The 24,696-nt window shown below is 37.7% G+C and overlaps 1 protein-coding gene across 1 annotated transcript in view; it reads right to left on the reverse strand.

Moving 5' to 3' along the window:
* CUNH7orf31 (chromosome unknown C7orf31 homolog) overlaps positions 1-24,696 on the reverse strand; it is a 42,393-nt gene that overhangs the window by 12,559 nt on the left and 5,138 nt on the right. Inside the window, exons 3-6 of the mRNA XM_039229895.1 lie at positions 18,024-18,200; positions 7,580-7,651; positions 5,502-5,531; positions 2,267-2,448 (exon numbers count right to left, since the gene is read on the reverse strand). Of these exons, the coding sequence (XP_039085826.1) occupies positions 2,267-2,448; positions 5,502-5,531; positions 7,580-7,651; positions 18,024-18,200 (461 nt within the window). The remainder of the gene's footprint in view (positions 1-2,266; positions 2,449-5,501; positions 5,532-7,579; positions 7,652-18,023; positions 18,201-24,696) is intronic.

Here is a 24,696-nt window from a genome sequence, read left to right on the forward strand (position 1 = left end):
ATATTGGACATTTACTGTGTGCTAGTACTGTACTAAGTGTTACATATATACTCACATTACTATGAGAAAGGTACTAGCACTTCCACTTTAACAAATAAGGAAACTGAGGCACAAAAAATAAGCAATTTGCCTAAGATCACACAGCTAGTAAGGGGAATAATTCAATCTCAGGCAATCTGGTACTAGGGTACTCAACCCATGTACTATGTCTTTCTATTAAAGAAGAGTTAAAATAAGTGTAAAAAAAAAAGTAGAAATCCTAATGTGGTAGTAGTTTTTGGAAAGGTCTTTTTTAAAACCTTTAAAAATATTTATTTATTGTTGAGGGAGAGAGAGAGAGAGACAGAGCATGAGGGGGGAGGGGCAGAGAGAGAAGGAAACACAGAATAAGAAGCAGGCTCCAAGCTCTGAGCTGTCAGCACAGAGTCTGACCTGGGTCCATGAGCTGTGAGATAATGGCCTGAGCCAAAGTCAGATGCCCCTGGAAAGGTCTTTTATAAGGGTTATTACAATATACTCCTCTTTTAAAAAAAAATTTTTAATATTTATTTTTTAGAGAGAAGTAGACAGAGTGCGAGTGGGGGAGGGGCAGAGAGAGAGGGAGACACAGAATCTGAAGCAGGCTCCAGGCTCTGAGCTTTCAGCACAGAGCCTGACACAGGGCTTGAACCAACTGCAAGATCATGACCTGAGCTGAAGGTGGAGGCTTAACTGACTGAGCCACCGAGGCGCCCCAATATACTCATCTTTCTAAAGTCCTCTCAGAGTGACTAACTGGTTAGGACAGGTAGATGCTTGGAAGAGTGGACAATTATGCTGGTAACTTATTTCTTTAATCTGTGACCTACAGCTGCAATGAAAAGTGTTTTTATAAATTCTGCACACATTTCTCTGATTTCTTGTTAACTCCATGCACTTCATGTAATTTCAGAAATTATCTAATTCAGGGATTGAAAAAAATAAATTAACTTTGACACTTTGCCTAATAAGATCATACAAATTTCAGTTGCTTGGCATCCTATCTTGTAGTTCTTTTGCACAGCTCTGCAAAAATTTACATGTATATATGTATGCATATGTATCATTTAGCATTGAGTGTATTCATATGTATGTATGTCTCTCTATATCCATGTATTTGATACAGATTTTACTACCTTTTATCAATGACTGGATTGAGAAGTAATAGAAAAATTCAATATGTGGTACACATAATGGAATCATTATATGGGTGCAGAGTAACAAAATAGTGACTGCTAATACTTATCTCTGGTATCAATGAAGTAAGTGCTAATATTCCCATTTTATAGATTGGGAAGCGGAGGCAGAGAAGTTAAGCTTTTCTATGGTCCATGGGGAGTAAGTAGCAGAGTGGTAGAGCTAGAATTCTTGCCCATGCCATCTGACTCCATAGTCCATGCTTTAAATACTCCACTGTGATGTCTCTCAGAATATTACTATCTCCTAGTAAGGTACTGAGGTTGATATTAATGAGAGCAAACATTTGGGTCCAAATATTTATGTATAGCGGAACTGCATTATAGGACATTTCTTGGGTCTTCCCTACCTCACAGCCTAAATTCATTCAACAAATGTTTTTCTCTGCCTAACATGCACCTTTTCTGTGACCTTCAGATACCTCTTTTCTAGTATTTTCAGTCTTTCCCAAGATGTTTCTTCTCTGTTTTAAGGTATCTGGTGTGGGAGAACGTTGATGACTACTGTATGGGCTTACCAGGGGAGTATACCACATCTGAAAGATGCCCCAAGGTGTTAAGAGGACATAAATAAACTGTCCCTGTTACTTCCCAAGTCTTATTTTGATGACACTCTCTCAATTTCATCACAACTGCTACACCTATGTCTAGACCCTGATGCTCTGAACCAAATATTGTCTCTCATGCTGATTACCTGAGCTAGGATGAAATTTTTAAAAGCTAAGCCATAGGAGAAAGCAGGAAGGAAATAAAAATAGAAAAAAACAGGTAGAATAAAAACAGCTAATTCTACAATGTTTGCTTTCTGCTTCTAGTGTGGAAGGCTTTGTATAAAGAAGAAAAGTTAAGAGCACCTGTAGAAAATCTGATTTACTTGGTTTGTTCTAGATGATTCTAAAGCACAGCTACAGTTAAGAACAACTTTCATAATCTACTGTGGGTCACATGTTTGTGTCTTGAGTCCTTTGCCCTACTTTCTTTGATTTTATTAATTGAATAAAATTCAAATATGAAAAGAATTAATACTGTTCTGATATCAAATCACATTTTACCTCTTGTTTTCAAAATTGTCGTATCATAAGCCTTCGTTGGCACAGTGGGAGGAAATGGCCGTTGGCTTCGGGCTTTAATGCCTGTGTAGAGATCCTTAGGTGATGTAAAGGTTGGGAACATGGCACCACGAGAGATGTGTGTGTGGTAGGGATGTTCAATCGGATATGGGCAGCAGGTTTCTCTGAGATTCAGTTGAGCAAGCAAAACAGAACAGAAAGAAATGCAATTGAAATAAATTAATCATCAAATATTTATTGGGATCCTTCTTTGTGGCTGATACCGTTCTAGTTCTGAGGATACGGCAGTGAGCCAAGGTCCCTATACTCCTGGAGTTAGCTTTCTGGTGGAATATATGCCACAAAACATGACATTTTCCTAATTTTGCTAGACAAATAAAATCAATTTTTAAAGTAAATCATAACTGAATTCTTTATCTGTGAATAACTTTCACAACTAATGCAGAAGATACATTAAATCTATAGTTTTTAGAATGCTACAGGCAGAATTTCTAGTTGCTTTCGATTCCAGCCTCTTGTTTTAAAAGGATCCCAGTACTTTATTCTATGGAATCATTTCTGGGCATTCAGCTTCAGTATGCAAAGTAATACCCAACCATCTTGCCTTAAACTTTCAACCTGGGCCCTCTGTTTCTTTTAAGCAGTCAATGAACAAAATATACTGCCTGTTTATGTACACAGTACTGTTTAGAAATCAAAAAGCCAAAAATAGCTGATAAACTGATGGGAAAAATAAAGCCTAACAAGTTAAAAAGACCATAGAGATATAATTTTCCTACGATTTGAAAAACTAGCAGAGTTCTTAAAAGAACTAGCAGAGGTTTAAAAAACACTGTGAGAGCTGGTAGCTAGCAAGCGGCGGCGGCCCAGCCCCAGATGTGGGCCCTTGCTGCTTACTCGGCATGCTAATGCAAATCCATACTGAACTCAGTAGCCTTGGCTTCGTGATGGGCTCTCTGAAATCCCTGGCAGTCCAAGATTCTTAACAACCTCCTGGTCTCTCACAGATACCAAAAGAAGTTAAGGTTGATTTGTAAGAGAAAAAGTCTAGACCTCAAGCAAAAGCCATTTATGAAGGCCAGCTCGTTGTGTTTTTGTGGAAAGATTTGGTTTTCTTCCCTTTGTCACAAACTCCCTCAGTTGGAACACATTTTGGGATTGGGTATGGTATCATTTTGTTGCGAATCACTAAACACTTTCCTGATTTATTTACTTTGCTTAAAAAAACACCACATCAACAGCTATGTGTCTTTTCTGGTACAAGGCACAAGGTCATCAATTCCATGATGATGTTAGAACACAGAATCAAGACATAAATTCCTGAACTGCAACTCACTGATGTACTTCAGAATCATAAAAACACTGGCTATACTTCATTTTATATAAGACACAGTGATTTCCATTTATTCTAAAGAAACATTTCCATTCTCCCATTCAGTGGATTTTATAGTTACTATCTCCCTCAAATTAACTTTCCCTTACAAATTTGCTTGAAAATAAGTGATCATTTATAGTTTGAGCAAGCTGTGAATAAAATAGGAACAAACACATTTTTGCTCATGGAGAGTGTCCAGTCCACTTAAGTCAGTAAAGGACAGAGTTTACCAAGGTCTAGTAAAAAGCCCATGTTCTAAGAGAAGTTTTCGTACATTCAGAGCCTTTGGGGCTTGCCTCATTCACCTTCAGGTGAAGTAGTCGGGAAGCAGGGGACCTGGGTAAGAAAGATAGAGACCCTGGGGACAGTAAAGAATGAAATGAGAAAGTCCAGGGCTCAAATATTATGCAACAAAGACATTGAGTCACAAATCATACTAGAAAGAATGGCTGAGTAAATACAGTATAATTGTCTCAATCTGTGCTAATTAACTTATCTGGGAATAAGATTAATTTTGAGTTTCTTGGATTTTTGCCAGTTATGTGTCAGATTGAGAAAAGATGTAAGAACTGGTGGCAATGGGGAATTAGTGGGATTAATTTTGAACTTCCAATGCCATTTCTCACAGACATGATGCAGTTTAAGGAAATGTGGTATGACCATTTCATAAAATGGTCATGTCTGTCCCCTGTCCTTAGAAAATATCTCAGTGGTTAAAGTGGGATGTCCTGAGACCTTGTAACTACTATGTGAGCAGGAATTATACTCAAGGACATTGCCTTGAACAGTTGTTAACCACAACAATAACTACAGCAATAAAGCATTGATGTTCCCGGCTTTGTGCTACCTGCGTTATCTCTCCTTTATCAGAGAATCCTTCACCACGCTAAATGCTAGGATGCACCCAGAGGCCAGGGCAGGGTGGCCCCATTTGGTACTAATCTGATGCTGGCTGATGACTTCCTGACAAAAGCATTTGGTTTTCATTGTATCTTGTATCTTGTTCATCACAAAGACATGACCAGAAAGTAGAGACTGACTTCTTAATTTAGAAAACAAATTCTAAAGGCCCAGATCATGTTAAATTACAAAAACAGAACCAAAAGAAATTTCATAAGCCATTTTTTCCCCTGGAGATTGGGTCCCCCTAATAAGAAGGAAATTTGCAAAATGTGTATACATAGTTACTGGGTCCTTCTAGTTTTGTCTGTGGTCAGGATTTTGCTTTGTGAAGAAGGGATAAAAGGTGGAAGTTAGGAAGCCAGGGAGAGGCCCCAGTTAATTCTGATCATTTGGGATTGAGGCAGAATGCTTTTCCCCCCTCAGATTCTAGAAACTATTTCCTAGTTAATAGTATTAAGTTATATCTGGTAATGACTTAACAAAACATATTTTACTCTAAAACTCAAAAGCTATGGACTCTGTGTCTTGAGTCTATATATAATATGAGATTTCATTTAATATCATATATATATTACAAAGGCTGTTTTTGTTAAAAGATCTGAATAAAGTATGGATTTTAGTTAATAACAATGCATCACTATTGGCTCATGAATTTGTATGTAACAAATACACCCTACTAATGTAAGATATTCCTAATAGGGGAAGCTGGGTATGAGGTATATAGGAACTCTGTACTGTTTTTCAAATAATTCTGCAAATTTAAACTGTGCTAAATTAAAAAGTTTATTAAGAAAGGATTAGCAGAGTATATAATTCCAACCTCTTCACTTGTTAAAGTCTTTCATGAAAAGTCACGTTTGTCCTTACACCGAGACATAGATTGCCAATTATTTTTTACTTGATTATAACGGGAAAGGAAAATGTGAAGTATATACTTACTGTACTGTTGAATTAGGTGGTTTGGGCATCCTAGAGTAAAAATAGGAAATAAATCCTAATTTATATTAAAGACTTTTCAAAGCTTACATTCCTATTAGAAATTTACTTAAAAATAAAAATTTGCTTACAGTGTCCTTAAGATAACATTCTCGGTTGACTTTCTGGAACACTTAATATTGACCAGTCAGAGATATGATATCCTCATGTCTCGGGTCTGTTGATCAACCTAACTTCAATCCTCCCACTCACTACCCATTTTGCATTTCCTATTTGCGGGCAAGGTGCAGGACTGATGGCTCCTGATGATAATGTGGCTCTCCTTCTTACTGACATTCACCTTCACAATCAGGCAGTAGCCCAAGTGCTTGGAGGCAGCCCGCCACTGTGCATGTGGTGCAATTCCATGACCTAAAATGACCTCAGTGTGGCCTGGTGGGGACAAGATACAGAAATACTGTGTGTGCTTTGTCCCTTTGCCTGGGATTGCTGATCTCTCATGATCAAAGTGTTGCCCAGTTGACAGAAAGGCTGGAACAGATCTGAACATGTTTCTGCAGGCATGTCTTCTCTGAATCAGTTCATCTGAAACTTGTGTCTTTACTAATTGCTCAGAGCCCTGCCTGCCAAGAGATAATACTGAAGCCCAAGAACAGAGTCCACACTAGAGGACTGTCACCTACTTTTATTGGATTCAACAATTAGTTTCAGCCTCTGCAGATATTTCTGAAATATTTCAGGCATGTAAAGTGAATAGAATGTTACCTGTTGATAGCAAAGGTCAACAAAATGGAGTGTACCATTGAAGTTTTGTATGTTTATTTAGAAAGTGGTATGTAAGCTATATTATGCTTTGATTCTACAGTGTATTATCAACACATAATTCACATGAATCTTGACAGGTTTAGGTCTTTCTTTATTTGGACTCCAAGTTTGCAAGCTTGGGACTAAAAAACGAAAACAGAAAACATGTCTTCCAGTTTATTTATGGTTGCTTTGGGGAAGGCAGGGGCAAAGAATATTAATAATCCATCACTCAGGAATCCTGAGTTATTCGATTGATTATTATATGTGAAACATTAAATCAGCATCTAAAATTTTTCTCATGTGACAAATTTAGCTATGATATTGACAAGTATATACCTAAAATCGATTGGATTCAAAATGGAAAAAAAAATTTAAAAAGGAAAGCTTTTTAAATAGTTCACAGTTGGAAAGGCTAAAATGAAAATTAAAAATGCTCAGAGACTCTGTTCCTTGACCTAAACCAGTCCATTATTTTACTGCTGGACTCTACATTTACTTTTCAAAGTGTACTGATCTCAAAGGGATAAAGAAGACCTAGCCGTCACAAATTTCACGTCTTTTTGGCTCCCTCTTGTGGCTGACCTCTATATTAACTTCTTATCTGCACAGATTCCTCACAATTCTAATAAAGGTAAAGAAGGGATATTTTCAGTTACTTCAGTGTTGTCGGTATTTTATTCTTATCTGAAAATGAAAAAGTATGCTTTTGTAATACATATAACAAACTATTTCAGAGAGGAAAGATAATTTAATATGCTGGAAACTAATTCCTCTAAGCAAAGATCAATTAAAAAATATTCCTTATCCGAGGAGACTTAGGGAGTAACTTGGTTATACATTATTTGTAGATTGTCATAATGAACCTCTACCCTCATAATACCCTGACAAAAAATTTTGCTGAGAGCACTGGGGCATTTCCAACGAACCTTTTAAGAAATGTAACAGATTATTATTAGATAAACTAGGTCAAAGGCAGAAAAATGGACCCAGATGACTTGTGTGAATTCTTTCAAACATTACAATTCTGTATTTCAGATTTTTTTCTTTACTTGTTTAAGTGCTACAAACTATAAGTGAGTTTTGGGTTTGTTTTTTTTTAAATTTTTGTTTCTTTGGTCTCGGTTTCTTTTATTAATGATCTCTGTTGGAAAAAAAGAGAACACTTTTGTATTTCTGAAAGTTCCCATTTAGGGGCTTTTTTATTTCTCACATAACTCATTTTCACTTAAAAAAGTTATTTGGCCCATTATGAGGAAAAGAAACCCCAAACTTACAAAGAATCATTTCCATAGATGTCACTTTTTTTGTTCTGTGTCAAATAATAGAATTGTTCAATAGGAAGTTTTCTGAAAAGAAAAGATTAAATTGAACATCTTTTTAAATTAATATAGTGGTGATCACATAGTAAAAGGATAGACTAACATAACCATGTATATATGGAAATTAAGTACGTGAGTGGCATTTTAAGTCACTGGAAAAACATTTGCTTTTCAATAAACAATGGAGGAAAAATCACTAGCCATTTGGAAAAATGTAAATTTCCATTTCATACTATGCATATACATAAGTTCAGATGGATTAAAAATCTAAATAATTGGGAAAAACATACAAATATTAAAATAAAATATGTAAGAATGTATTTTTTCTTTAAGGTGGGGAAAACATTTCAAATAAGATTTTTCTTTATTTATTTTTTGTTTGTTTATTTTTTTTTATTTATTTCTAGGAGAGAGAGAGAGAGACAGCATGAGCAGGGGAGGGTCAGAGACAGGGAGTCACAGACTGAAACAGGCCCCAGGCTCCAGGCTCTGAGCTAGCTGTCAGCACAGAGCCTGACGCGGGGCTCAAACCCACGAACCGCGAGATCATGACCTAAGCGAAAGTCGGATGCTTAACCAACTAAGCCACCCAGGCGCCCCAAGATTTTTCTTTTAAATTCAAAATCCAAAAGGAAATTTGATAACATCAGAAGAAAATCTTTGAAGACAGATGGAATAAAAAAGCTGAAATAAGGGTGCCTGGGTGGCTTAGTCAGTTAAGCATCCGACTCTTGAATTCAGCTCAGGTCTTAATCTAAGAGTTGTGAGTTCAAGCTCCACATTGGGCTCTATGCTGACATGAATCCTACTTAAAAAAAAAAAAAAAAGCTTAAATCAAAGTTTGAAGAAATGTTTGCAATAAAGAAAGATATGTAAAGAATTACTATCTAGGATATAATTATTAAGAACCATTAAGAACCTATAGCTAAAAGACAATGAAAATGGACAAAGAATTAGAACAGAAAAGGGAATATAAATGACCATACAGAAGGAAACATAAACATAAATACTCAACCAGAGAAATGCATTCTGATAATCAGATAACCTTTATACTTATTCGCTGGGCAAAAATTATATAGTTTTATAATATAACACAGTTGGCCAAGAGTGTGGGTAAATAGATACTTTACACACTACCATGAAAATATAAAGCATGTGGGCATATCTTTAAAATTAAAAATATTCATATATTGTGACCCATAACTTTCACTTAGGATTTTCCCTAGAGAAACATTTGTGCATGAGCTCAAGGAGGCCTGTACAACTGTATAAGAAGGATATGCATTACATATAGTTAATGTCAAAAAAAGGGAAACAGTATAAAAATGGCTAAATAATCTATGATGCATCTATATTGTAGAACACAATGAGAAGTTAAAATGAATTAGATCTGTGTTTACAGTCTTTAGATTGTAGAGAGTAAAAAAAGAACCAAGTTGCCTAATACTCTACATCCAGTGATTCCACACATAAACCATATAATACGTATATTTTCAGTGGGTACATGTATAGTTATATAAATGTGCAGAAGGTGTGAAAGGATGCACACCAAAATGATAACAGTGGTTCCTTCTAGGAAGGAAACCAGAATTGGTGGGGCAGTGGTCAAAGGAGACTGGACCCTGTCTTTGATTTGTTTTAGAAAGTCATATTTTTAGAGGACTTGTAGGTTCGCAGTAAGAATGAGAGAAGGTAGAGAGATTTCCCATATACTGTTTATCCCCACATACAGCTTAGCCTCCCCCATTATTACTATTTCCCACTGGAGTGGTATATTTGTTACCACTGATAACCTACATCGACACATCATTATCACCTAAAGTTCATGGTTTACATTAGCCTTTACTCTTGGTGCTTATGTTTTAATATACATTGTAGTGCTCAAGTGTTGCTTGGGCTCCCGGTATCTTTTAAACACCCATCTTTTATCTCATCTACCCAAGACAGATTCTAAAAAACTTGCTTTCTCTTTTAGAATGGTCCTAGAGTAGTGACAGTTATTTGTTACCCCCACGAGAGTCCCAACCAAGAGAGTCCTACAGTTGAAGATGTGCTTCGTAATTAGGCAAACAAAGTGACCAACTCTGGCAGTGTCAGTCAGGCTTTCTCCAGTCATTACAGTGCTTGCTAGGTGGCTTTATAAATTATCATGGAGGCAAGACAGAGGTTATGGGTAGATTCAGCAACGTGAACTTCTCCTCATCAGATCGACCTGGCCACATTTGAGTTTGCCAGCAGAAGTGACTAACCCTAAGTATTTCAAATGTTTGTTTGTTTATTTGGAGAGAGAGCATGAGACAGAGTGCAAATGGAGGTGGGGCAGAGAGAGAGAGGGAAAGAGAAAATTCCAAGCAGGCTCTCTGCTACCAGCACAGAGCCCAATGCAGGGTTTGAACTCACAATGAGATCACGATCTGAGCTGAAATCAAGAGTTGAACACTTACCCGACTGATCCACCCAGGTGCCCCTAACCCTAAGTATTTCATAGAGAAAACTCTCCCTGGGTGTACTAGTCAGCCACCTGATGGGGAGTTGATTACATCATGAAAGAGATGATTTATCCCCTCAGGAGTAGACCCTTCTAAAGATGGATTTCCCTTTCCTTCTCTGTATACTTCTGCCAATTACATCACCAGTGGACTTCCTGAATGCCTTATTCACTGCATGCTATCTTAAAAAGTATTATACTTTTGATCAAGGAACTTAATTTACCACAGAAAAAAATAAGGCAATGATTGCATTTCAAGGATTTACTGATCTTCTCAGATTTATAGAATGTAGAATAGCCTAATGACAATTCATTTGTGGCTGCAGCTTGTCCTAAAGAGTGTGGTACATGCTCTGAACCAGTGACCAGTAAATGGTTTCTCTCATGGCCAGAATGGATGGTCTAAAAAGCAAAGGGTGGGAGTGGTACCTCTTACTGTTACACTTACTGTTACACTTGAGAAAAATGTTACTTCCTTCCCAGCCATTTTGAGTTTTGCTGGGTCTGAGATCAAGGGAGAAATGCTTCCTTCAGAAGACACAATGTGCCACTGAATTGGAAGCTGAACTGACGATGTGGCAATTGGAGGCTCCTTATGATTGGGGAAAACAGGCAAGGAAAGATCATACCACGTGCACTGGGATGAAGGATCCTGAATGTGAAGGGCAAGAGGATTGCTGCTATGCAATGGATATGTATATAATTATATTACTATATATGTAACTGTATTATGTGTTTATATAATGTATTCTATATACTATATGTTTTATATACTATAATATATAATTATAACAAAGATTATAACATGTTTATTATATTTATATATTAACTAATTTTATTTTTTCACTCACCCTTTTCCTTTATTTCCTTATTATTCTACATAGGGTGCTTGGTGATGGTTTACTTCATTAAGTGTTTACCTGTGGACTGTCAGGACAAGATTATGACTGAACTAGACAGGAGAACATCACCCAAGGATCTTGGACTTGGAGCTGGATGCAGGAATTGATGAGACTCAGGGTTTGCCCTTTTGGAGAGGTGAGTGCATTTTCATGAAAACATCTTACATTTTCTTACATTGGCAGCAATTCTCAAACTTGGCTGCATGTTAGAATTACCTGAGGGATTTTATTAAAATACAGATTCTGTCTCAGTCAGTCTGGGGTGGGGTCCAAGATTTTTCATTTACCATTTCCTAGATGATACTTGATGCTTCTGGTGCATGGACCCCATGTTGAATAGAAAAGCTGTAGACTGTTTTTGCTGGTATTATTTAGTGTGACAGTCGACTGGCACAGATGGCTAACATCTTTGCAATACCCTCTCTATATTTTGTTAGTTTTCCACATTTTAAATAGCCCACTTGCCCAGGAAGAATCCAGGAAATCCACTTTCCAGTCCCCTGAGCAAGCAGGGTGCAAGTGTGTACCCTAAGTTCTGCCAGTTATCCATATCTGCACTAGACTTTGATTTGAATGTGAGTAGCCTAAAAACACAGGCTTCAAGAGGGGCATCCATATTGCTAATAAGGTAGCGGCTGAGCTGCTCACTTTTAGCAAAAGCTCTTCCCCTGATGAGACTAGTCATGAGAATGAGTCTGGCTATTATTTCTGGAAGCTTAGCACTTAGCCTCTTTCTCTAGCCCTCCCACAGTTTTGTGAGTTAACTTAATATCCTCTAGGGGATCCTCTTCTTAAACTATTCAGAACCGATTCTATTTTCGCAACTGAAAATCTTGACACATACAAATGGATAACTTGTGAAATTAACATTTAATTTGAAAAAGAACAAAAGTGGTTTTTCTGTTAAAAAATCAAATGTAATTTAATTTAAATGAGATAATGTCTATAAACACTTAGCACAATGTGTGGCATGTACAAGTACTTGATTAATGCCATTGTTTAAAAAAGATTGTTTTCTTGTTTTTATGGAAATGGCACCATCCTAATTATAAAAGTTTAAGTAATTACAAAAAAGTACATATAAGTACTACCACGTAAAACATGATTCTAGATGTCTGTCTCTCTTTAAAAAGTAGATGTAAGGAAATAAGAATGGAGGAATGGACAGCTCTAGTCAGAATGAAAGATTCAAGAATAGAAGGAATGTTCATTCAATTTCTAAAAGAAAATTAAAATTTAAAATTAAAATTTTTTAATGTTTTATTTATTTCTGAGAGAGAGAGAGAGAGACAGAGTGAGCATGGGAGGGTCAGAGAGAGGAGATACAGAATCTGAAACAGGCTCCAGGCTCTAAGCTGGCTGTCAGCACAGAGCCCGATGTGGGCCTTGAACCCACGAACCGTGAGATCATGACCTGAGCTAAAGTTGGACGCTTAACCGACTGAGCCACCCAGGCGCCCCTAAAATTTAAAATTTTAATTAGCATTTAATAGATGCCAATGTAAAACTTCAGGAATTCCTGAACCATAAATATATTTCTTCACTACATAGACTTAAATTTCGAAAACATCTGTGTAAAAATAAGAAAACATTTTTGAAACGTTTAGGATGTTGGAGTCATTATTATTGTTTAGGTAATTTTGACTGTCAGGCGTGAGACCCTGTTTCGCTCACTTCTGCTTTCTCTCCCTGATCTCTCCATTTTGGTTGTTTTGTCAATCTGTACTTTGCCAAGGTTTATAACATTTACCTGACTGTATGATGATAATTTTCCCAATCATGTGAATGGATCCAGGGCTCATTATTTAATGTGCAGACATCTCACGTTTGAATGGATTCAGTGTTTATCATCAACCCTTTTATCACAGTATCTCTGTTCTTGAGTTGTTTACTTTGATTTATTTTTTGGTTTGTTAAATTTCATTTTCAGATTTTTTTTTTTAAAGAAGGGCTCATTGGGTGCTGTTTCTCTAAATTCTGTAGGCTTGCGATGTCTGCCTATATGTAGTCTTTATGCTTGATCTATAATTGTGCTGCCGTATCTCTGGGTCATGTTTACTTTTACTCAAAACTTTGAAGATAGGTCTTCTGGGGTTGAAAGCTGCTGTCGATGCTTGAGGCCAGCCTCCTTTTCCTCCTTGTAGGTGCCTTGCTTTTCCTGCTTGAATGTTGATAGAACTCTTTTCTTATGAATAAAATAATATTGGGGCACCTGGATGACTCAGGAGGTTGAGCATCTGACTCCTGATTTTAGCTCAGGTCATGATCCCAGGGTTGTGGATCAAGCCCCACATTGGCTCTGTGCTGAGCATGAAGCCTGCTTAGGATTCTCTCTTTCTCCCTTTGCTCCTTTTCCCTGCTCACATTCTCTCTCTCTCTCTCTCTCTCTTTCTCTCTCTCTCACCCCCACCCCCCCGACTTGCTAAAATAACCAGGTTGTATCTCGGTGTCAGTACTTCCACTCCAGTTTTTGCCATTTATATGGTACATTTGTATGGTTTTCAGATTCAGTTCTCAATTTCGAGGGAATTTTCTTCTGTATCTCTGAGTACATTTTTCTGTTGGATTTACTTATTACTTGTTTTACTTGTTAGATCCTCTACAAGTAGTGGGACATCAGTTTTCCTTATGATAATTAATTATGCTTCTTTTTAATAGCCATACATTTTTATTTTATTGCTTTAATATCCTTATCTTTTCCCTCTGCCTTCTCTGTGATTTATTGTCTTTATAGCATTATATCAATTTTTAGTCACATCCATTCTGTTTCTTGCTGCTGCTTTTTTTTTTTTTTTTTTTTACTAGATTTGTGAGTGCTCTTGTGTAGTTGTTTTTCTTTTTCCCTTAGCTCTGTGGTCTTTTGTTTTATCATATTCTATTGTTTAATCATCATGTCTTTTATTAGGTTCAAATAGTTACTTAGTCCCTTTATAGAGAATGTAGTTTAAAAAAAAAAGAGAGAGAATCTACTTTTGTTTCCTGGACTATGTTTTTTTCTTAGACTAGTTTCTTAATATGTCATATTATAATATATGTAATATTGACATATTGATATATATGTAATATATACTAAAGATATGTCATATTTTTAATTTTCTCTTCCTGGTTTACAATATTGCCTCATCATTTCTTCTCATATCACATGTATTTAATTGGACAGCTCTGTCTAAACACAGCTATTTGCTCTGATCTAGTGTGAGTAAATTCTTGATTCTGTCATCTGAAATAAGTTTGCCTTTCTGTCTGTGCTACAAGCTTGATGACTGAATATTATTCTCTCCATATGTCTTTAGCCTGATGGCATGGAGGTGGCAGAGAGTTGAGTGCCGAGATTATGTCAGATAGAATCCAAGCCTCTTGGGTACTACTGTCTAAGTTCCTGTTAAATGTCCTTATAAGGCTCATTCCCTTCATTTAGGGAAGTAGCCATACCCACGGCTTCTTATTCCCTCAAGTCAACACAGTATTCTGGAAGAGCACACATTCTGCACAACTTCATCTCTCTTGAGATCTTGTTGTTGTTTTTAAAATAGGGGCTTCTAGTGTTGAGGCTTTTTTTAGTTCTAATAGGATTACCTATTAGGATTGCTCAGTCTTTTAATCTTCTCTTCAAATTGGAGAATTACTAGGATTTTGTTGACTCACCTTGTCTCAGTTTGCATTTGGAATGTAGAGATGGCATTAGGCATAATGCCTCTCAACCAATAATGTGTCTTCTCTCTGGACCTGCAGCGCTTTCAGGGAGGGTCTGGAAATATGTGTGGCTGGTTTTATTTTGGTTGTCACAAGGAATGAGACTGGTATTAACAGGTTAAGGGCCAGAGATGCTAAATATCTTGCAGCATATGGATGGGACAAAGAACTGTCCTGCTCCAAATGCCCTCTTGAGAAACAAGTGGTTAGGAACTGGAATAAACGACATAGAATTTTCTTTCCTTGGCACATTAAAATTAATGGCATAAAGTTGTTCTCCTTTTAGTGTTTGGGGGCTACTGGTAAATTTTCTCTTTATTTCTCTGTTAGGTAAAAGGAGAGGGATAGTCTGTGATTTTGCTTTATAAGCATTAACCTCCAAGCATTACCACCACCACCACCACTACGACTGCTATCATCATTAAAGGGTGCTAGTTAGCAAGAGTTTCAAAGTATTCGTTAGTTCACAGAGCACTATATATCTATTTAACAGCATTTTAACATTTTCCAGGTTGTTAGAGGAAGATACATTTCCTTTTTCTTAAACATAGTAAAAACTTTGATACTTTACCAAACTTATAAGAAGAAGTGTTTATGGAAGTGAAAACAAAGCTATAAATTTTTATTACTTTGTAACTTCATTCTAAGTGAATGGATGCTGAATTAGGTGATGACCATTTCACTGAAGCTTGATTAAGTAGATATTGTTAAAGGTCCTTTAAAAATGTTTTAATTAGATATAGGTTTTGTCATGAAGTGCTAGAAGGAATACCGATGTTGGCACGGACATTACCTTGGAACATGCATATATAAATGCATATGATTGTATTTCCATTAGTGAGCCATGTTCTTTTAACTTCTTAATGTCAGATGACATACCATAGGACCTCTCTCTAGACATTTTCCTAAGAAGGATTTAATTTCAGGGCGCCTGGGTGGCTCAGTGGGTTGTGTGTCCAACTCTTGATTTTGGCTCAGGTCATGATTTCACAAAGTGATACTGAACCCCACGTCAGACTCTGCACTGACAGTGAGGAGCCTGCTTGGGGTTCTGTCTCCCTCTCTCTCTGCCCCTTCTTCCCTTTCTCTCTCTCTCAAAATAAATAAATAAACTTTAAAAAAAAAAAGCAGCAGGTACTTTCAGTTTACAAAGTCATAAGAGTGGAGGGTTGGTAAGGAACAGGGGTCATCCTGTCCCCCACGAGGATGGGGGTGGATGTGTGGCACCAGAACACCCCACTGAAAATCCCCCTTTAGGGAAGGTGGTAGGGTGTGATTGTTAGAGCGAGCTTTTCTATGGATCGGGATGAGACCTGACTTCTCAGAGAGCTGGAAAATACTCTGTTATTAAACCAAGGGCCCTTTTTGGGAAGAAAGGAAACTATTGTGACAGAAGTTGTTCCCTGTTAGGAAACAAGTAAAATCTATTCCTTAGTTGTTTGCCAAGTGATGTACATTATATTAGAAAATAGAGCTTTGTCCTAAATATATTTTGAAGAGATAAATACACCAAAATGATAACATTTAACATAAAAGGTTGTGAAGAGAGTAGAGTACAGGAACCTGCATTTCTGAGCTGGGGGTGATGGGCATTCTTAATGGAACAAGTACTTTATCTCCCAGTTGGCCTAGGGCTGCATTCAGGGAGGCACCAAACACAAACTTCTCATTTCAAACTGGATTTTCCTTAAGAAACCTGTCTTTGGGCCTTCTTTTTACATTCTGGACTTCTGTGAGTACAGTTCTGATCCTTTTAGAATGTTGTGCATTTTTTCAATATGTAAATTTTGAGGACAGTAGATGTAGACTCCCTAAGAGTTGTAACATTATGTAGTATCTAGAGCAATGCTTGCTATACTCAAAATTGCTGAATAAGGAAAATTGCTCAATAGCTGGAGTAAATGATGAACAGAATGGACAGATGAAAAAACTTGGGCTTTGGAGCCAATAAATCTGGACTTCGGTCCCTGGTCCACAATGTCATAGTTGCGTGATCCAGGGAAAGGTACTGAATCTTCTGGGTCTCCATGTATTGTAAGGCCAGGATAACAGTGTGGCTACTGTACAAAGACGATATAAGTCTACCTGTATCATATCAGAAAGTAAGTTCCATGAGAGTGGGCACTTGAAGAAATCTGTTGGATGAATTCATGATCTTGAGGTACTTGCTATCTACAATATGCCAATATTTGCATCTTTCCAATTGGACTGAGGGCCTTTTCATTGTCTGCTTTTTATTCAGTAAGGTCGTCAGCTGCCACATGCCATTATTGTTGCTGTTTCTCTTTCTACCTGCAGCTGGTCTTTCCCAATTTATTTTTTGAAACTGCTTTAGAATGAAAAACTAGTTAGCTAGATTGTTAGTAAACCAGGTAAGCAGGATTGTTAGGTAAAGCAGGAGGAGGTAGGCTCCGTGGGAAGGTTTGATAGATTGTACTTTGAGTAAATTTCATAGTTTTTTAAAATCTCATATTTTTAGTAAATAGCTAATGTGACATTTAATTTGCTGCTCAGATTTTTTTTTAAATATTTTTTATTTATTTCTAGGAGAGAGAGAGAGAGAGAGACAGCGTGAGCAGGGGAGGGTCAGAGAGAGAGGGAGACACAGACTCCGAAATGGGCTCCAGGCTCTGAGCTGTCAGTCAGCACAGAGCCCGACGCGGGGCTCGAACCCACAAACCGCGAGATCATGACCCAAGTGAAAGTTGGACACTTAACCGACTAAGCCACCCAGGCGCCCCTGNGACGCTTAACCGACTAAGCCACCCAGGCGCCCCGCTGCTCAGATTTTTTTTTTGCTTTCTTTTCAGTTTTAATATGTTTTGAATAAAGCTGCTGAAAGAGTGACTTTAAGAGTTACAAATGATTACTGAACTATTTTATTACTTGAAAACAGTGCCCAGTAGATTCTAATGACTACAGATTGATGAACAAGTTAGAAATCAAAAGTTCCAAAAATCAACAGCATCTGTACAAATGAGGCCAGCTATTTGCTCAAGCAAAAACATCTTTAATTTAATGTCTCACAGGAATATTCCCATTTAGTTTTAGATAAAATGTGATTAGCAAAGGAATTAATCAAAATTTCTGATCACAATAATTGAACATCTCTAAGGAGAGCAAAGACATCCATAAACACAGATTTTTTAAATTGATTTCACAATTATAAATTATATAATTAGTTTTTCCATCTGTGTCTTTTCATAAACAGTAAAAGAAATGTTTGGAGGTAGATTTAAGTTAACAAGACATACAATAGAAACAAAGAAAAATGCAAACTAAAGATCTTTATATGAAGGGCAGAAAGTTTACTTACCTCGGCCAGGTTTCTCCACCAAATCCATAATGCTGATGTCCTTTGCCCATGACATGAGGAGGTTCACATTTTGGCCTGTGCGTCTCAGGGAGTGAAATGGGTATTACCCCACCATACTCTCTTTCTGCACCCCATGGAAGTCTACATTGTTGGAGCGACTCCCTTAATTCCTGATACCTGTGAAAAAAGAGAGAGTTTTGAAATCACTTCAACATGGAATACTATGGAATGCTATGGCTGGAATGTCTGTGTCCCCAAAATTCATGTGTCGAAATCCTAATGCCCAATGTGATGGTATAAGGTGGGGCCTTTACTGAGTGGAGCCTTCATGAATGGGATTAATGCTCTTACAAGAGACCTCAGAGAGCTTGCTAGCCCCTTCCTCCATGTGAAGATACAGCAAGAAGGTGCCAGCTACGAACCAGGAAGAAGGCTTTTACCAGAATGCAACCATGCTGGCACCATGATCCTGGACTTCAAGCCACCAGAACTGTGAGAAATCAGGGGCACCTGGGTGGCTTAATCGGTTAAGCATCCGACTTTCGCTTAGGTCATGATCTCGCGGTTCATGGGTTCGGGCCCCGCGTCGGGCTCTGTGCTGCCAGTTCAGAGCCTGGAGCCTGTTTCAGTCTGTGACTCCCTCTCTCTCTGACCCTCCCCTGCTCACGTTGTCTCTCTCTCTCCCCTAGAAATAAATAAAACATTAAAAAAAAAAAAAAGAACTGTGAGAAATCAGTGTTGCTTCTAAGAAGACGCCCAGCCTGTGGTACTTTGTTATAGCACCCTGAACACACTAAGACAAACAACTAAAATTCCTGTAGCTTTAAAATTAGTTTTAGATTACATTTTTAAAACACAGAATTCTCAGTGTTGGGTAGGTTATGATAGATACTGGTTACTGAGACATCATCGAATTACTGAAGGAATGAGGTTAAATTTTTGAGGGCCCACAGAGATGATAATGATGATGATGATGATGATGGTTTGCAGTTGTAGTCCATGTGTTTATTTCTTTTAAATATCTTTATTTTTTATTAAATGTTTATCTTTTTTAATGTTTTATTTATTTCTGAGAGAGAGACAGCATGAACAGGGGAGGGTCAGAGAGAGAGAGGGAGATACAGAATCTGAAACAGGCTCCAGGCTCGCTTGAGCTAGCTGTCAGCACAGAGCCCGACTTGGGGCTTGAACCCACGAAATGTGAGATCATGACCTGAGCCAAAATCAGATGCTTAACCGACTGAGCCACGCAGGCACCCCTTAAATATCTTTATTGAGATATAATTTACATACCATACAATTCATTCATTTAAAGTGTACAATTAAATAGTTTTTAGTATATTCACAAATATGTACAACCATCATCATAATAATTTTAGAACATATTCATCACCTCAAAAAGAAACCTTGTGCCCTTTAGCCATCGTTTATTTCCCTACTTGCCTGTCCCCGCCCTAGCCCTAAGCAACCACTAATCTACTTTCTATCAGGTCTCTATGTTTTTATATTGCCCTCCTAGTGCATGTGAAGTAGTATCTCTTTGTGGTTTGGATTTGCATTTTCATTATGACTAATGAGGTTGAGCATCTTTTCATGTGCTTATTGGCCATTTTGTGTATGTTCTTTGGAGAACTGTGTATTATTCAGATCCTTTGCCATTTGTAAATTGGGCTTTCTTTTTATTTAAAACATATTTTTAACATGTATTTATTTTTGAGAAAGAGAGACACAGAGCACAAGCAGGGGAGGGGCAGAGAGAGAGAGAGAGAGGGAGACACAGAATCTGAAGCAGGCTCCAGGCTCTGAGCTGTCAGCACAGAGCCCAATGTTGAGGCTCGAACTCACAAACCTTGAGATCATGACCTGAGCCAAAGGGATGCTTAACCAACTGAGCCACCCAGGCACCCCAGGCTTTCTTTTTATTATTCAGGTGTAAAACTTGTAGATAAAGCCCCTTCTCAGATATATGATTTGGAAGTATTTTCTTCTATTCTGTATGTTGTCTTTTTATTTTCTTGATAGTGTTCTTTGGGGTACAAACGTTTTTAATATTCATGAAGTCCAGCTTATCAATATTTTCTTTTCTTGTGCTTTTTGTGTCATATCTAAGAATATACTTCCAAATCCAAGATCATGAAGGTTTACCCCTGTTTTCTTTTAATAGTTTTTAGGTTTTAGCTCTTATCTTTAGGTCTCTGATCGATGATTTAATTTTTTAAAACTTTTTGTTGTTAATTTTTATACATGGTGTGGAATAAAGATACAGCTTTATTTTTCTGCATGTGGAAATCCGGTTGCTCAGCATCATTTGTTGAACAGAATATTCTTTCCCCATTGAATGGTTTTGGCTATAGATTATCTTTCAATTTTTAAAAAGGGAGAGTCCTGCAAAGGAGCAGGAGCACTTGCTCCTAAGCTTTATCTAGAGCTCCTTTAATAGTGGTTCTCAAAGTGTGGACCATGGACCAGCAGCATCAACATCTCCTTAAAAACTTGCTAGAAATACAAATTCTCAGGCTCTGCCTCAGACCTAGGAATCACAATTTCTGGAGGTGGGCCCCCGTAATCTGTTTTAATAAGCCCTCTAAATGGCTATTATGCATGCTAAAGTTTTCTTGTCCCTTATAACTTTGCCATTCAGTGGGCTGGAGATGTGGAAATTTCATAAATTGGCCAGTAGCGTTTACTGATCTTGATAACTGGTAATTCACATGGATTTTTCTGCTCTTTCTTAACAAGGAAGTAGAGGGCAGGGACTCTAACAAGTTCACTCTTGTAACCATGCACTATAGGACATACTCAGTGGATGTCTGTTGAATGAGTGCATGCATGAGTGAAGCCAGAGAGCTGGATTTATTTCCTGGACTGTAGCCTGTGACAAGAGAATGGAAGCGTCTGCCTAGAAGAAGGCCTCACAAAACACTTCAGAATATGCGACAAAAAAATCTGCTTCCTAATCAGTAAGGATTTAACGACTTAAGTCCCCAGTAATGGCAGTCTAGATTATTTGGAATATCCTTCCCACTGACACCAACCAAAAGTGCCGAGAAGGGAGCTTCTGCGGTGATGAATACATGGCAATGTGGGGAGTGGTGCAGTCAGAGAGCTTGGAAGCTCTGGGTGCCTTTCCACATAGCTGGTCCCATGCATCTCTGCCACCTTGCTGTTTCAGAGCTTTATCCTTTTATAATAAGCTGGCCATCTGTTGCTAAGAGATGAACAGTATAATGTTGTAGAGAACAAAGAACATTGATTCATCACAGTTTCCACAGCACAGCAAAAAGGACAAGTCATTGTAGACAAGGACTCTGCCATACTCACCACAGTGTCCCCAAGATACAGATAGTGTCTTGCAAATATACGATGCCCAACAATATGCAAATATATGATGCACAACAAATATTTATTAACTAGGTGATTTTCTGGAGAGCAGACAATGACATGAAGATCTTGAAAAGGGAATCAATTACACTTTTGGGTTAAATTTTCTTAGAGAAGTTGAAAATCTATTTCTGTCTGATTTTATTGATTTACCTGAAGGAAACAGACTAAAAACAAAACAAAACGCTGAAAAAAAAAAAAAAAGAAAAATGTCTTTTTAAAAGTGACTAGTTGTTAACAAGATAGGAAATACCAGAGCTCAATAAGAGGGAAAATAGTAAGTATACACTTACATATACACAATACATATATACATATATATACATCCATACCTATACACACAATGGAATATTACTCAGCCATCAAAAAGAATAAAGTCTTGCCATTTGCAATGATGTGGATGGAGCTAGAGTATATTATGCTAAGCGAAATAAGCCATTCAAACACAAGTACTATATAATTTCACTCATGTAGAATTTAAGAAACACGAACATATGGGAGGGAGGAAAAAAGAGAGAGGGGGAAACAAACCATGCAAGACTTTTAAAGATAGAGAACAAACTGAGAGTTGATGGAGGGAGGTAGGTGGGGGATGGGCTAGATGGGTGGGGTGATGGGTACTAGGGAGGGCACTTGGTGTGATGAGCACTGGTTGTTGTATGTAAGTGGTGAATCACTGAATTCTACTCCTGAAACCAATACTCACTATATGTTAACTAACTGGAATTTAAATAAAAAATTAAAAAGAAAAAAAGGAAAATAGGGCTCCTGAGAGATAAGCAAGCATAGGAGCCACTTTTGCCTTTAAGGCAGTGCCAATTGTTGCCAATTTCATTTTTGTTTTAAGGGTGCTGTGGGGTGAGCGGTACAGAAATCAGGTGAGAAATCTAAAGAAGAATATCTCCACAATAAGCTCCAAAAGATTACTCTCTCATATTAAAGCTAAGTGAGAAGTAAACCACCTCTCTTGGTGTCTTCTGCCCAAATTTGCATCTGCCTACCACCTGACCTTGGATTTCAGTGTTCCGGGATAGGTACTATACCCCCAGGCGCCTTGCAGGACCAACAAGATTCCTTTCTGGAGGAAAAGCTGTTGGAGGAATGAGTTCTAAAGAATGAGTCAGACATTTAGGTGGAGGAATGACACGTCAAAAGGCCAAGAGGTTAAAAAGGTTATGGAACCGAACATTCCTGACAGCGTTGGCTCTAGAACACTTCTTAGGAAAGGATCTTTTTTTCTTTGATAAAATATTTTGTTAGGCCACTTGACACAGAGGTAGAGACCCTATGAATATGGGTGTTGGTAAGATACCAAGCCACCTAAGACTGACTAAGCTGCTCTGCCTTGGGAGGGATTTGGTGTTTTGCTCTTGCAAGAGGAAGATGAAAGGTAAGTAGAGTACAGGGAGATGAGGAAGGGAGAAGCCAGCATGATATTAGGAGGCTGGAAACCACTTGAGTGAAAAGCCAGTGAAAAACGCTGGTGACAGCTGAGTTCAAGGACTTTTAAGAATACAGAGGTTATGACTAACGAGGGGCTTTAAGTTACGTGTTGTATGGTGTGATGTGAATCTTCCTCTTGACCCCTAACTGAGCAGGGAAGTTTACTAGGCTCACAAATGCTCTGTGTGGGTGAGGTCTTTGGAGGAAACTGAAGAATGACTGTGTTTCACATCTGGGTCAAAGTGTTGTTGAACAGAAGCAGCATAAGTGGAACCAAAGGAAAAACCAAAGCCAGAAAGTCAGTAATGATCACCTCCACCCCTATCTGGGAATTTGGAAAATTTTGAGGAAGGCTTTCAGAAGGTTTGAGTGGAACTTACCTAGATCTTAAGGGCTGAGCAAATGGGAGTTGAAATTTGGGCCAAATCAGCAGATATATACAGAATTCAGGAATTTGAAGCACAGTGGAGAAGAGCTATGGTAAGAGGTGAAGCAAGAGAGGAAAACAAGAACCAGAGCCCCCGGGCCTTATAAGCCCTTTGGACTGTATTGTCTGAGCAGACAGGAGCCAATTAGAAACATGGGAGAGAGAGAGAGAGAGAAAGAGAAAGAGAGAGAGAAGGGTTTGGACTATGGAACTTCTTTGTACCAGTATAGTACTTGGCTTAATGCAATTCTCTGTAAATATCTGCTGAATGGAATGAAGAACTAACACTGTCTTTTCTAAGTGGAATGGTTTATCTTATAAAGTCACTAGATAGGGGTTGGCAAAGCATGGCTTATAGGTCAAATCCTACCTGCTGCCTGTTTTTTTAAGTAGAATTCTGTTGGAATGCAGCCACAACTATTCATTATATACTGTCTACTGTCTATGTCTGTTTTTTGGCCTGCAACAGCAGAGTTGAGTAGTTTGACAGAGATTATAAAGCCTAAAGTACAGTTGACCCTTGAATAACATGGGAGTTAAGGGTGCTGACTCTTCATGTAGTTGAAAATCAGGATATGACTTTTACTCCCCCAAAACCTAACTGTTAAGTCTACTGTTGACCAAGAAACATTACAGATAACATAAACAGTTGATTACACTATTTTGTTTAATAGTGTACACACATGTGAACACATATATTTTGTATATGTATTATGTACTGTATTGTTACAATAAAGTGAGCTAGAGAAAGGAAAGTGTTATTAAGAAAATCATAAGGAAAAGAAAATACATTGATATTACCCTACTGTATTTATTGGAAAAAATCTGCATATAAGTGAATCCATGCAGTTCAAATCTGTGTTGTTCAATGGTCACCTATATTTACTGTCTGGCCCTTTACAGAATAAGTTTGCCCACCTCTATACTTGCTAGTCAAGGAGAATCTGGGTGACCACTGATTTAGGGTGCTGTAGAAGTAATGGCAGGATTCAGCTCTCAGACCTCTGAGGCTTTCACCAGCTTTATGGCTATGATCAGTAGACATGGTTTCGAATGCATGACAAGTGAAAAATATTTAAATACATTTGATTAATGACAAGCTAAGCTTTAATATCTAAGTTTCAAAAAGTTATATTTAAATTAGATGAGTCAATTTCTCAGTATCTGACCTCCATATATTACATTGTCCTAGGAAGATGAGCCAGTAGAAAATGTTAATCAGTCATTTGGGTTGGCATCCATCTAAAGCCAGTAAGTTGTAGGAATCCATTTAAAATAAAAGGCAAATGCAGAAATAAGTCCTATTTCTCCTTTATTTTAGTGTCTCACATTTCCCCCTTAGGTTTAATATTGACAGCACTTTATAGAAGGAATGAATTAACATAAATATTGAAGTTTAGGATTAAATAATATGGAAGCTTA

This window comes from Hyaena hyaena, unplaced genomic scaffold (assembly GCF_003009895.1).
Source record: "Hyaena hyaena isolate Hyena2069 unplaced genomic scaffold, ASM300989v1 scaffold_40, whole genome shotgun sequence".
NCBI lineage: Eukaryota > Metazoa > Chordata > Mammalia > Carnivora > Hyaenidae > Hyaena > Hyaena hyaena.